At 41.0% G+C, this 15,281-nt stretch overlaps 1 protein-coding gene across 5 annotated transcripts in view; it reads right to left on the bottom strand.

Moving 5' to 3' along the window:
* Positions 1 to 13,431, bottom strand: part of MINDY4 (MINDY lysine 48 deubiquitinase 4) — an 84,446-nt gene extending 71,015 nt beyond the window's left edge. For 3 of the 5 annotated variants that reach the window (XM_072854823.1, XM_072854825.1, XM_072854827.1), the window contains exons 1-5: positions 13,196 to 13,431; positions 11,025 to 11,144; positions 9,617 to 9,825; positions 6,021 to 6,279; positions 4,557 to 4,975 (exon numbers count right to left, since the gene is read on the bottom strand). In XM_072854823.1, the coding sequence (XP_072710924.1) occupies positions 4,557 to 4,975; positions 6,021 to 6,279; positions 9,617 to 9,825; positions 11,025 to 11,144; positions 13,196 to 13,258 (1,070 nt within the window). In that variant the 5' untranslated portion in view covers positions 13,259 to 13,431. Of the gene's footprint in view, positions 1 to 4,556; positions 4,976 to 6,020; positions 6,280 to 9,616; positions 9,826 to 11,024; positions 11,145 to 13,050; positions 13,075 to 13,195 lie in introns of those variants that run through there. The other 2 variants (XM_072854824.1, XM_072854826.1) reach the window with 2 other exon arrangements.
* Positions 13,432 to 15,281: the final 1,850 nt, after the last annotated feature.

Raw genomic sequence — 15,281 nt, 5'->3', positions numbered from 1 at the left:
GCTGCATGATTTCTCTGTCAAAGCAAACCTTTACCTTTCCTTATTTACTTCATATATTCATGACTGCACTACTATTACGTAGTTTAGGCAGAAAAGAAGAAAGGTACTGTGGCCACTGAAGCATTATATCTAAACTGTTAAAATCTAAAGCCATGGAATATGAAAAGCCAGACATCCAACTCCTGAGAAAAGTAAGTTTAAAACTCAGATTGAACTACTGTCCTTATAATAATCTCCTGTACCTACAGCTCCAGGGACCAGCACGGTTACCATTACCAACACCACAACATATACAGTACAATAAACAAAACAAGATGCCGCACACAGAGGGTGGTGGTAAATAGCTCCTTTTCAAACTGGCAACCTGTCACAAGTGGGGTCCTCCAGGGATCGATATTGGGCCCAACGCTTTTTAATATCTTCATAAGTGACCTGGATGATGGGACCAAGTGTACCCTGATGAAGTCTGCCGATGATACCAAACTAAGTGGGGAAATGGGCACTTCGGAAGGGAGAGGCACCCTGCAGGAAGACCTGGATAGGCTGGAAGAGTGGGCTAACAAGAACCTTATGAAGTTCAACAAAGACAAATGTAAGGTTTTGTACCTAGGAAAACATAATTCAGGAGTGCAGCACAGGCTGGGATCTACCCAGCTGGGGAGAAGCTCTGTGGAAAGGGACCCGGGGGTCCTGGTGGACAACAAGCTCAATATGAGTGAACAGTGCAGCAAAGCAAGCCAACAGGATGCTGGGTTGCATCAACAAGGCCATCACTAGCAGAGATAAAGAAGTCATTATCTCACTCTACTCAGCACTTGTCAGGCCACACCTGGAATACTGTGTTCAGTTTTGGTCCCTGCTATCCAGAAAAGATGTGGACAGGCTGGAGAGGGCCCACAGAAGGGCCACAAAGATGATCAAAGGACTGGGAAGCCTGCCATATGAGAAGAGGCTGAGAGAACTGGGTTTGTTCAGCCTTTAGAAAAGAAGGCTTAGGGGAGACCTTATCACCATGTTCCAGTATTTAAAGGGTGGCTACAAAGAAGATGGAGACTCCCTTTTTACAAGAAGTCACATGGAAAAGACAAGGGGTAATAGGTAGAAGTTACTCCTGGGGAGATTCTGACTAGACACAAGAGGAAAATTTTTCACAATGAGAACAATCAGCCATTGGAATAATCTCCCCAGGGAAGTGGTGTATTCCCCAATATTGGACACTTTTAAGACTCAGCTGGACAGGGTGCTGGGCCATCAAAATGTAGCAAAATGGTATCTATCTGAACAAGGGCAGAATCTCCAATTCTTAGTGAGGACAAACTTTTATGTGAAATACGGTATTCAGAGGTCTAACTTCATGTTGATACTATAAGATTGAAATATCATGTCACAAATGTGGCCTCTGGACACAGTTACCCCACTGCACACACTTCATGCAGTAGCTAAGAATTAGATAGTTGATGAAAAAAAAGCACAATCATTTATTTCATTAAAAGGTGTGTTAAAACACTGTGGATCTGTATTTCCCCAGGATATTTTTATAGCTAGGTATTTCTGCCCACTCGGTTTGTAAGCATTTATTCAATAATGTTCAGCTTGTCTTTTGAAGCATGGCAGTGGTTTTGCTTCATTTTTTTCTCATATGTAGACAATGGATGCTTGCAGTCTGTATGCAACACTAGCATTTTTTGCATATGAGAAAAAATAATGAAAAAGTACAGCAAATGGAAGGAAAAATAAGATTTGTATGCCTTTAGTTTTCTATGGAAAACAAAAACAGAATTGCAGATGCCTGTGAATGAACTAGCTGTGGTTAATCCTACATAGATTTTCAGCTACTCACCTAAATACTTAGATTGGCATTTATGTCAGAGGCATCAGGTAGCAGTAAAAGAGAAAAGAAGAGGATCCAGACAAATATCCGTTCCTACATTGTAATTTTTCATGCCTCAAAATGCTCAAGCACTCTGGCCAAATCCCGAAAGGCTCTCAAACACTGCAGGATTTGGCCAAAGGGATATAAATGTCTTGCGAGAGCCAGGCCTTATATTGTAATGGTCAATGTTTATTTGGAGTCTCACTTCCACTCTCTGTTACTTCCACTTAACTTCAGGAGTATCAGCAGTCCTGCTGATTTCAGTGAGAGTTTTCAGGAGCTCAGAGCTCGGCATGAATTCAAATGCTCTACTGGCTTTAACTCAAATCATCTGGCAAGAATGTCCCCATTTTGCTTTGGAAACAGATTACATGGACTCTTCTTAGGAAATAGCTCCCTCTTCTGTTCTTGCTGAAACCAAACCAGTCCTCTGAAGGAAGGAACTATTTCAAAACACTTACTACAGCAATGGAGCACAGTACCGCAGTACATTGCACAAAATGGTGCACTGGGGCAGTCCCCTTTCACTCCAGCTTCTCCTTTTCTGCTCACTCCACAACTATTGCATAGGGTTAGGAAGTGTCAGCATGTCCAACTACAGCTGAGTGAAGTTAGTACAAGAGATTTCTTGGTCAGACACAGTCTTCCCAAATAATTTTATCTAGTCCAATATGCCTTTGACACTCATAAATAATGTGCTATATACTCATCGATTATCAAATACCAGGAATACACTTACTCTTCTCAGCTTTGTTGGGGAGCTGTAAAAAGCCCACTGAAGCTGCATTCTCTACCTCAATTAATGCTGAGTGTGAAGTAATAAACCATCCTGAAACTGGTAGGGATGAAGTAATGGACCTTACACGCTCTGTCAAGCTATATGAAACAAGAGTTGTATGGAGTCAGACCCCGTTGCTTCTGCTTCCACAGTGACTTATGAGCTGGCTCTTTGCATTAACACGGAGTCATGCAAGACTGAATAAATCCTTCTGGAAGTAGAATATCAAAGGCGGATCTGCAGGCACCAGTTCCACTTCAGCAACAGTTGGACTTGTATTGCCTGGGTTCAGCCATTACCTGACATAGCTCAGCTTTCCAGTACAGTACATAATGGAGAACTGACCTCTTGTCTGAGGTCAGTCTTAAGACGTAAGACGGTAGTACTTTGGCCTGTTACTCAATAATTTTTTACAAATGAAGTTAGCTAACATGGGTAAATAACTGTGTAATGCTATTTTCAGTTGCTTTTTGGTTCCAGACAGGAAGCAAGTGCCACTCCTGGTCCCTTTGCAGCTCCAGTAGATCCCCAGTTTGTTAACTTCCACAGCCCCTAACATAAATGTGGAGGGACCTAATATATCATTGCTTCCTCATGATCTCAAGAGGGCCTCAACACACTATGTCTCAAGATTTATAAGAAATTAAAAAGGAAAACAAAACAGTAATAATAATTTTAAAAAGTCTGTGGTTGCAGTTTTAGCATATTAATGAGGTTTTTCAGCACTTTAAAAAAGCAACAAAGCTTCAGTTTTCCCATCTGTGGTATGGGCAGAGTGATACTCACCCCCTTCTTAAAGTTGTTGGAGAGCTGCCAATGAGAAGTGACACATAATGAGGCAGCAGTTTTTATTATGCAGATTTTATATATGCACGGACAGGGCACAGTTGCCCTGCACTGCTCAAACCTAGACCATCTTCAGCAGTTCTGAATCCAGACTGGTTAAACTCTGATGGATGACTCAACCTGAAGCATTTCAAAACCCAACCCAAGTCACAGCCCTGCTACAAAGCCAGCTTGCAGATGTTGCAGTCTGGGTCCTACTGCTTTAGCAACCCCAAAAGAAACAAAATACCATGCCTCCCACTCTTCTCAAATTCTGTACAGAAAATAAAAAAATAAAAAAGATCAATTAAGAGTATAACACAGAGAAAAGCCAAAAATACATACTTCGAGCTCACAGAAGGAGGCTCTTCTAAATCTTTTATATCAATGTGAAGCAATGCAGCACAATAAAAAAAAAGTCTGAGCTAACTTTTGAGTAAAATCCTTTGAGACACAGGAGTTGTGTGGCTGCATCATGGTGCATGGGGACGCTAATTGGGCTTAGTCTAAATACTGCAATGACACCGGCTATCCTGCTTCAAAGACACACTGCAGTGTCTCTACATGGCACAGCACTGTGGTAGGAGCTAAACCAGCCTGTTTGATCATGTCTAGGATATCTCAACACAGTACTGCACTGAACCATATGGACGTATGTATGCACTTGGCTGGTATTCCTTAATTTTATCCTCTGAGGTTTTCTGGATGTACTACTGCAATATTTAGAGGTAATCAACACTATTTCCTAACAAGCAAGCAATGTCTCTGTGGAATACTGTAGATGACCTCCACAGGTGGGAGTCACCTGTACTGCTTAGATGTCTAAGTAGTCTAAGTCGGAACTAGTAACTAGCTCCCTTTTGAAGCAGTAAAGAGAAAACAGCAGCTTCAGGGTCTCTTCACTGTCCAAGAAAGGAGTCTTGAGTGGTTTGGGATGTCAAAAGTTAGTAAGTTAAATCTTATCTTCACGTCTTCCAGCTACTTCCCCTCAATGAAATCAGAAGGCATACCTCAGTCACTCCTAGTCCTCCATCAGATTTGCTCAATGTTTTAGAATAATATTCTTAAAAATATTCTTACCTGTGGCCTGACAACCGAGTCTCATTTTTCTTGAGGGATCTCTCCCTCTTCTCTCTTCCAGCCCCTGAATGTCTGTGAGGGGCACTCACTTTAAGGCTTTTTTCATTGCTGTCTGTACCAAAGCTTGGAACCAATTTTCTTTCTTCTGTCTTGGTCCTCTCTCTTTCAGACAGCACTTTGGCAAAAGAGTCATCTGTATCTTTGGGAATGTTTCTTAGTTTTTCAGCCACTGAACTTGTGTGTGAGCTTGACATAGTCTTTGGTGCAAACTCCATATTTACTTGTGCTGAAGATCCTTTCCTTTCTTGAAAATCAGTACTTGGGACGCTCAGGTCATTTTCTTCATGTTCTTCACCCTTGAACTGTGCTGTGCTGCTTATGCTAGCAGATCGTTTCGAAAGCCTCCTTTTTTGCAGATCCTAGAAATAAGTGCCATTAAAACCATAGATTAAAATTGGAGCATCTTTAAATAAACATGAAAAGCAAAGGAAAGCTCTGTCACTAATTTCTGGGCTAAGCAATTTGTTTATTATTAGGAATCAGGTTATACAGTAAATCAGATTTTTTTAAAATTGATAATAAATAAGACAGACACTTTTACTTAAAATTTGAACAGTATTAAAGATGCTATATACTCTTAAAAACTGCTTTCTTTTACCCAAGAACATCAACAAAATACCTCCTAAAAGCTTAATTTTGGGGTTGTACCCAACTCAGGAAACCAAGATATATAAGACATTTTACTAGAAGGACTGCCATTCTCTTTATTTCCAAACCAGGAATATTTAGAAAAATCCAACTAATTCCTTTAACTTCCATATTCTCTTCAGTATTATGTAAATTATGTGTTTAAAATATTTCAATTTCTGATTATTACAAGCCTAATTTTACACAGGGAAAGTTCCTGTCCACATAAAAGCAGCATGAAGGAAAAAAAAAAGAGGCAAGAATTTTAGAACTGTGTTTTAAAAACACTTACTGATGGAATATGGTCTGATTGGACCAATTCAGAAACATATTTCTAACTGAAAGTAGTTTTCAATTCCAAACTGCTACTGATTAAATGTGGGGTTTTGGAAAAACCTTACTAAAACAGATACCCATGGCTAAGAAAACTTTGAAAGCTGTAGATACTGCCAAGGTAAAAAAGCAATTTTACTAGGAAAATAGAAAATCCCATCTGTCAAGAGATATGAAGAATGGAAATGATTTATAAAGTAATTCTGTAACCTAAGAATCACAGACATGCAGGGAGTAGTTGCATGGAGTGGTTATATCTGAAACAGTTTGAATTTCTGAATTAACCAGAACCACTTCCCTAACTTACCACATATTTTCAGACTGTAGATTTAATGGATTAGCATGCAGAAGTCATTTTAATATTATTTGCAAATGACTTTATCGTAGAAGGTTAGATATAAAATCCATGGCCAAGCCAAATATTTTGTAAGTGTTGGAAATCACCTCTGGTGAACTTGCTACTGGTCCAGCCATCATTCCTCTGACTATGAGACCAGACCTGGGCCTTGGCTTCTCCTTCACTGTGGATTTCAGCTCCTCAGAAATCATTGCTGCTTTTAAATCTTCTCGACTATCTTTTAACTTCTTATCCCCATCAGAGAGTAAGTGGCTGTTGTGTATTGTCCCTGTGTGGCATTTTTCACTTTTGTGCTGATGTTTTCTGGATGGAAGGATTTTATCTAGTGGATTCTCAACATCATATCTACAAGGAAGAAAAAGGCAAAACTTCAAACAGCAAAATAAGGCACAATGAAATCAATGAAAACATGTGCTTGGCTAATTAAAGCACTGCTGTCAAATTAAGTTACTTATCATCTAGCAATGGTACTCAAATACAATCACTTTTCACTTAAAACATTTATATGTAGGTCTTCAGGACATTATTTCAATATCATTATTATGTATCACAATTGGTTGTAATATGTGAACACTTTAATCTTATGCTTACTTATTTTGCTACGTACCATGTCATAACAGAAAGCAAACTATATATATCATACCAGACAAGTCCTAAGCTACCACCAGCAGTTGCCATTCCTTCTCCATCTGCTTGGTTGGCAGTTTGGAAGTTTGTTAACACTTTTGCTAATATCCTCTGTTATCATATAACTTAGACTGACTCTGATGATCCCTTTCACCCTTTGATCAAATGTAGAACATTTATTTTAGTTCAAAAAGAAAGGTACTTTTGTATTTGGGCTTTTCCTTGATAATAGGTTGCTACGCTGCTGTCATTTGACCTCTTCCATACTCTTCAGCCTGGTCCTCCAGCTAGCAACACAAGGTGTAGTTCACTATTTGCACCTGTTTTCCTACACATAAATAATGCTATAAACAAGCTTTTCTGAAATGCAAGTGAGATTGACCTGGGTGTGTGACTCTGTTTGTACAACACTATATGCATTTCTTTCTTAAAAATATCCTCTAACAAATCATGTTCTTACTAAAAAATAAGTCCTCATTTGAGCCTGTAAGAAATCATGACAAGTCTAATTTTCTTCATCAGGATCTGTTTCACTGTCTGCATAATATTAGATCACCATTAAATGGAAGTTCTTTTATTGAGTAGTTCCCACTTCACTGAGACCTCTTTTGTGTCAGTTGATAAATTTATATTCTGTGTAACCTGAAAATGCTAGCCTTCTTTATGGTAACTGTCCTTGGACTTGTTTTTCACTCTAGGATGTTTTTCTCCATCATATTTCATAGTAAAGCAATTCCATGAGTTGAAGCATCTTGTACCACAAAAACTTTCCTTTTATTTAACCAGTTAAAAATTGGTCTTTGAAGTAGTATGTCTCATGTTGTGAAGACACGCTGCATATGCAAACTGGAGCGTGCGCACGATCAGTCTCTGGGAACATTAGGAAATCTGAGGACTGTTACTCCTGACCTAGGACCACGTAACCCCTCATTGCCAAAAGGCACAGTGTGTCAGCTTAGAGACTGTTTTAACAGTTACAGATGTTCAAATAAACTTCAAGAGGTAAGTTAAAAGGATAAAAGACTCTTTAATAAGGAACCAGTGAAGAGTACCTGTCTAATTATATTCTCCACTCTTGAAAGCATTGTTAAAAATTATCCAGGTAGTTGAAATTAAAACTAATTTCAGGCACTGGCTGTTTGACCTGGTAATGCCTGATTTTTCCTTGGCCAGAGGGGATGGAAATGGCTAGGAGGATCAGAAAGCTCCGCTTTGCCATGGTGTTTCTCTCACCGCTTCCTTTTGTGGGCTGAAATAGGACGTGGCTGAACCAAACTGGCAACCTGCCCACGACAGTCGTTGTTATAGCGGCTTTGCAGCCTCTTCCTGCGGTCATGCTGTGGAAACGCAGACGAACTGCACGTTTGGGACAAGATCTGATCCAAGGGAAAAATGAAGCCACCTATCCAGGAGTGCCTACCTGTGTCCAAGGGTCAGATTCTCAGCTGGTTTCAAAAGAAAAATCAGTTACAAATACTGATTTCTATCAGGACAGGCCCCAAAACCCACATTCCCCTGCCACATCCAGTCAACCCGTTTTTCCTTCCTTGCACCTCCAGCCAACTTCAGCCTCCCCCACCTCAGGAAGGCACAAACGGTGAGTTTGGTGCATATGAAAGCATGAAAAGCAGTACAAAATCACACAGGATTTAGATGGAAACCTGCAAGTCAATACAGGATTTTGCGCTCTCCAGAGCTGGCAGCTTTCAGTGTGTAGCTGGGTGTCAACTCAACAACCACACCGCGCATGTCTTTCCCGACAGTGGAGCATTAAAACCATAGAGTGCCCTCCAGTGTAAAGCAGAGCAGCCCCATAACGCGCCACTTCCTGAGCAATGATGGCCACTCTGGGCCAGCAGCCGAGCACTCGCTTTGTGGTTCCCCCTACCCTCCCGCCTCTGCGCGGCGGGCGGGGGAGGGAAGCGCTCGGCTGCCAATACGCATGCGCACTCGGGCTATAAGTAGCTGCAGGACGTGGGCGGGGTCGCCATTTTGTTGTGGGGGCCGGGGCGCGGTTGTAGTGGAGGGTTAGTTTTGGTGGGTGCCGCTATTCGGTGTCAGAGTGGAGTGTTAGTGGATTCCTCTGTGGGAGAAAGCTTTTTGCTGTAGTAAGAAAGGTCTCCAGGCACTGGAGAGGCTCACGGGGGAATGGAACGACTTGCAGTGTCTAGGGCAAGGGGAGAAAATGAGGCAGGTTGGAGCTCTGAGGCAGTGTGAGGTGGGATGGTATCAGACGGGGAAATAAATCACTGACAACATGCTAAAAGCTGCATCTGAAAAAGAGAAGCAGCTAATTTTTCTTTTGCACTGCCTCCTTTTCAAGTGTCATTCCTCAGCTGGTAGCATCAACTTTCAAAATCTTGGCTTTCTTTCCCTATACAGAAGGACTTGATGGGGTTTTGCAAGCACTGATGCTTTGATTTAGCTGCTTTGAGCATGCTGTGTTTAGGATGAGGAATAAAATTAGATTAATTCCTTGAGAGTCAAGGCGGGGAAGGTGGATTACTGTTTTTGTGCACATTTTAAAAGCTTTGAAGAGTTAGGGCTGTTACTCTGCCTTGAAGCAGTACTAAATGCAATTGAAAGTCTTGGTTACATGCTGTTTTCAGGTATTGTGCAAGATGGAAATAACTGAACCTACAGTGTTTGTAACAATACTGAATTCAAGATAGTAGGCTTTGCTTTTGACTATATAAGGCATGAATATACCTGTAGTTTGAGTGCAGATGGTTAGTTTCTCATCGGAATATGCTTCAGTTTGAATATTTCCAATTTACAAGGCATAAAAGCTCAGATTTTGATGTGCTTCAGTGACTGCAAGATGTAATGGAGATTATCAGTCTTTGTAATCACTAGGGAACGTAAAAGCATTTTTGCAAGCCACCCTTCATAGGAGACTTTAATAATCTGGAAATTTAAGCTTTGTGTTACTGGGATAGCTAATAAAAGGTAGTGTAGCTGAAGGTATAAATGATAAAACTTTTAACACTATTTCCCTTATTTAATTAAAAAAAAGGTGACTGGACAGGGAAAAGAGAAAGAAGTAAGACTGTACCTGAAGTCTTGAGTTTCACTTTCATCGAGCATAATGGTACTCCCACGCACATGATCTTCATCCGAGAAGACGGGTGGATGAGGTGTTGAGCTCTTACTTTGAGGAGCTGACAGAGCAGGACTTGAACTGATGCTTCTGGAAGTCCCATGGTGCTCAAGGAAGTAATTAGTAATAATTTCAAGAAGTGTTTTCAGGGGATTCTCCTTTGCCTATCCAAAAAGAAAAATAAAGTTCTTGGTGAGTGTTGAAACTCTTTGTTAGTCTTGCTGCAGCCTAAGGTAGGATATTCTTTTTACACTGTACAGTAGCTGACCTTACTAAATACTCTCCAGAGTTAGTTGCCTATGGGTGTATCCCAGGTGTGACTACAAGCAATCCAGGAAACTAGAAGATGTCAGCTAGAGAATGTAAGAGCTTGAAGGTGTTGCTGTGTTAAATGAAATAAGCATGATACAGAAGAAACAACCTGTAACAGTCATTCTAATTTTAGCTAAACATTGCAAAGTATGGTAACTGGGCTAGAATACACCTTTTCTAATGTTACCTGGTCACCTTCAGAAGAATGTAGAATGAACTGCAAGTATTTTTAGTACCTGACTTCAGTATTTGTGGGTTTTTTTAATCAGAACTTGGTGAGAAGCGTGGACTCTAGAACTTTTTTCATGTGCTTGGGACAACTCTTTAAGTATAGGGCAACACCCCACCCCACTTGTTATACTGTTTTTCAACAGTATGCTGGAAAATGTGTCCTGTGTACATGAGCATTTCATGTAAAGAAAAAAAAACAAAACAAAAACCCTGCAAAACACCACAGAAGTTTAAGGCTTAAGTAAAAAATGCTACAATGTCTGCTATAGCGATGCAACTACACTGGGAGATTTTTTTGAAGTGACTTATTAGAGGATAGCCTCATGCTGCTTACCAATAGCATCACGGTGCCTTAAGTCATGAGTGAAATGGAAATTATCCATTGATGTCCCCGTCATCAAATATTGCTGTCTATATTACTTTTCAAAGAGTAATAAATGCTAGAAGTGTAATTTTATCTGCCAGGTCTTCTATAAAGTTGCTAACAGAAATGGGCATGTAAGGGTACTTCCAAACTTGAATAATCTTGAATAAGCCATAATGATGGAAAAGGTGTTAAAGTGAATAACTGCTCCTCGTTTATTGGAGGATGCAGTTTGTAACAAGGGTTCATGAACTGCCAGGTTCTCGGCGTCGTCCCACGAGCTGCAATCTCACCTAAATGTTAAGGTCTCCTTTCTTCAGAGAACTGTCAGTGTGTCCCCAGCAATGCAGTACCAGACAGGAGCTTGACTTCTCTGCAGTTTGGACATAAACTACAGTCTTGATCTGGTTGGCCTAGTTGCATGGTATCTGATACCACATTTTGAGGTTTCCTTACCTTGTTCTGTTTGTACAAGGAGTGCAGGTGTAGGACATTTCGAAGTTCATTCCTGTTATTGATGCTAAGTGCGGAACGTGGAAGCTCTCGGTCCATGGTAGTGATGGTTTTCTTCAAACCCTGAGAAGGAAAAGTTTTCAGATTTCAGAGTACTTGAGACAGTACAACTTACCAAAGCTTTTATTTTTTACTTTGTTGGATGTAATATGAAACTTCTGAATACATTAAAATGGCAGTAATTAGTAACAAGCTAACCCTTAGAACCTGTACTTGAGTGGTACAATCTTGCATTACTACGGGCCATAGATGGGTAAATAATTAAGGTGGCAATATTGTCTGTGAGGTGGAAATTATCGAACATGGAAAAAAAAAAGACCTCCATGCAGGTGACTTGAGCTGCTGAACAGCCTCATAAGACTGGCTGGTCTCTATGAAGGCCCCTGCTAATACGTGGGCTTCTGGTTCAAATAGTTCCAGAAATACTGAGTTTGCTTTTTCCAGCAAGATGTGATACAGCTTTTCATAAATGTGATTCTGATTTGGGTAATTACAAAGTCTGAACATCAGGTGTACGCTATCTCTTGGTGGGTTCAGAACAGGTTTCAGAACCTTTATTATGAGTTGAGGTTATTCTGATCAGTCTCAGGTTGGAAATCAGTCAGATCTCCATGGCATCAGCTGGTTTGGGGTCTTCGACCTTCCTCAACTACTTTGTATCTGTAGTCAGCATATATGGGCACTTTAGAGACAAAATGTATGGACTTCTCACTCTCTGGAAGGAGAGACTGATTTATTGTGAAATGTCAGAGTCACATCCCAAACTAATTCAAGTGGTACAACAGCAGACCACCATTTTGAGAGAGAAAGTCCTGATTTCTCCTCTGAAGGGCTGTTGATACAAGAAAGGATTTATTTTTCTGCAGATGGATTGTCTGGCTCAGATTTAGGGAACTATGGACAAGTTGTGGTAAATAAGGGATGGTTTTCACAGTTGGCTCTGATGTGTATTAAAGATTTGGGGGAAGCAGGGGAACACTTGTGCAGAAGCATAAAGGATTATCAGTGCCCCTTGGTTTTGACTCCAGAGTGTATAATGTGAAATAGATGTGACAATTCAAGTATAAGTTACTATTGTAAGCTGTATGGTCTGTTTTACCAGCAGGGCATTCCCTTTCTTTTTATGCTGTAACTCAGTTTTCCATTCACACATATCTAACTCTGAAATGTGAATGTCTTTCATTTGAAAAATCTTTGCAATCAATTGAACAGACAGACTTGAGCGCCTCATACTTCTGGCAGTAAAGGCAAATAATTAATTCTGCATCTGAAGTTCTGCTGGCAAATGTTTCAGCTTGTTCACAAGCGTTGAAAATGTGCATTTGGAGACTGGATGCAAAACAGATGAAGAAAATTGAGGTTTGTGTAGCACTTAATAAGACAGTGGCTGTTTAATTTCTTATACAAGCTAACTCATTCCTGACACTGAGGGACTGACTGGGCTGGACATCAGCAATATTTCCTTAGGATTGCATATAAATACAAGGTGGTCACCTGGAAATGTGAAGGTGCCTTTTCTTCTGCTCAATCCCACACTCCCCACACCTACGTACAGTACAACATTTCCTTTATAGCACTAAGTTTGTGAAAAGTACAATGGCCTCTTTCCTCCCCTTCTCCCTGTCCCCTTCCCCCTGGATAAATCTGCTGTCTGCCAAGCTATTACTGAAAACCGGAAAAAAAGCATGTTACCGGTTTGTCTAGCTCCAGTACCTTTCCCCCCCCCCCCGCCTTTTTTTTTTAAAGTCTTTGTCCTGGGAAGTTGTTTATGCCTCTTGTAAACACGAGGAAAATAGCAAGATAGATAATTAACGAGAAAAAAAAAACACCTGAAACTGCGGTTCTTGATTTAATCTTGGGTTTTGCAGGCGCGTGTGGGTAAGAATCAGGCTTTTTCAAACGAGGAGGAAGCTGGCTTCCATATTCAGCAATAAAAAGGCATTGTGGGAAATGTAGTGCCGATACTTACCCGACAGGCTTGTTACGGTTCGGGTCTAGCTGCTTTAAGGCTGGAAGAAGTCCCCCCTCCCAGTATTCCTTAATCTTTTAGCACTTAACATTTTTCATGTGTCATTCTCATTTGTACTAGCTGGAGAAAATCGAGACAAAGTTACCTTTCTACTGAGAAATTCTCTCACCAGTGATGCAGCCACTTCTTCCACAAAGGAGTTGTCCATTTTTAGCCCAAAGTGTGCTTAGGGGGCGTATTCTTTACTTCATCTAACAAATCATTCAAGTCTGCCGACATTGCAGCTTTTCGGTGCGGCTTTTAACCACTGCAGTCGGGCTGGATGGCAGCGGCAGGGCTGTGTGCAGCCCAGTTGCTGGAGGTATGTTGCTGTGGAGACCATGTCATCGGAAGCAGGGAGAACTCCTCCCCCTGGGAAGGAAGCCGATGATGGACTTAACATTGAAAGAGCTCATGGTGTAACACTGCAGCAAGCATCTCGGTAATTGCTTTAAATAGTAAAATTTGAGAGGAATGTTCAAATCTGAGAGAGGGGACAGTTTTCTGATTATTATTTTTTTTAAGAAGCATACGTAGTTATTTGCAACCTATTACTCCTGTGCTAATGCAACTTTTAACCATATATGTTTCTTTAGTAAAATTGCACTCTTGTGCAACAACAACCAAACAAAAAATGCAGCTGTTAAATTAAGCTTAATCTGTCATACTGGGAACGTCTAGGGTGGGAGCATTCCTCACTTGAATCTTTCCTTTCAGATTGCACCTATGTTAGCCAGTAATACAATATGCTAATGAAAGGGATTGTGGCGAGTAACACCTTGGGCTTGGGGATCTGATTTAGGTTGGAGAGGCCATATAGCAGGGTACCCTGCTCAAAGCAGGGTCCCAGGATGGAGATTCCGCAGCCTGGGCAACCTCTTCCAATATTTGACCACTCTTGGGTGGGTAAACTATTTTCCTTATCTGGTTAAAATTTCTCTTGCTACAGCTTCTGACTGTTTTGTCTTACCCCTTTAACTGTGTTCTCTGAGATGAATCTGTCTCTATCTTTTCTTTAACCCTCATTCAGTAGTTGTATATGTGTCGCCGATGGAGTGATGCACTTCACTTGTAAGAGAGAAGCAAAAATATACTTTATTGATATAAAACAGTTAATAAGGTTCAATGGTAAATGCAACTGGTTTAACAAGATTCGATGACAAGGTACACTTGATTATTTACTGCATAGAGGACAGGATGAAACTGTCAGGGAGACCCTCCCGTTGAGTCATGAGGTTCAGAAAGGACATTCTTGCTTTCTAAACTCCTTCTCAGAGAAGAGTCTAGGTGTGGCTGGATCCCATCCTAGTCCCAGACTTGGTCAATGGTTTATGTCTAAAGGATTATATGTGTGCAATCAGTCCTTTATATCACTTAACTAAGATTTCAAAGTTTAGCATGCTATTAGTCACTTACTGAGGATCTGTTGCGGCAAGGAATCTCTCAACCTCGAGCAGTAATCTTGAGAGGCATCCCTGCTCAAGGGGAGATCCTGGCGTGCAGCCCGCTGCCGTGCAGGAGAGCTCAAAGGGCTCTTGGGCTGCTCACTATTTATGGGGTAAAATGATTGACTCGTAGTCATATTTGCACACTGACCACAGATTTTAGTTTCTTCACTGTGGTCTAGTGGGCACTTCTCACAATAGTCCTTGTCTATTGCATTGTTATCTGTCTCCCGAATCCACTTTGAGCCAGATGCAGCCATCACAACCAGATGCATCCATTACGACTGCCACTGGTGGTTATCGCTTGAGCAGGGTTACGGGAGATAACAGGTTGGGGGCGGGGGGAGCACACTGTCACAATATAGCATCTAGACCCTCACCTGGTCTTTTTCTCTTTAGGCTGAGCAGACACTGGCCTCTCAGTTGCTCACTGCGTCTTGTGTACTTCAGCCCCTTAACTGCCTTACTGGTGCCTTGCTGTACTTGGTCCACTTCATTCATCTCTTAAACTGAGTAGTGAGGGAAGGAAAATAAAACATGGTATTCCATATGCGACCTCAGGAGTGCTTCACAGAGGGGCATTTGTGCTTTTACTAGTGCATTTTCCAGTATGTGGTTAGGTGCCTTTGCTGCAAGTGCATCCTACTGACTCATTTTCAGCTTGTCTACATGCTCTCCAAGATTCTTTTCTGCAGAATTGCTTTCTTGCATAACCAACACTTAGGCTGTATTTTTGAGTGGGTTTAT

The sequence above is a fragment of the Ciconia boyciana genome, chromosome 2 (assembly GCF_034638445.1).
Source record: "Ciconia boyciana chromosome 2, ASM3463844v1, whole genome shotgun sequence".
NCBI lineage: Eukaryota > Metazoa > Chordata > Aves > Ciconiiformes > Ciconiidae > Ciconia > Ciconia boyciana.
This window is presented reverse-complemented; position numbering and strand designations above follow the sequence as displayed.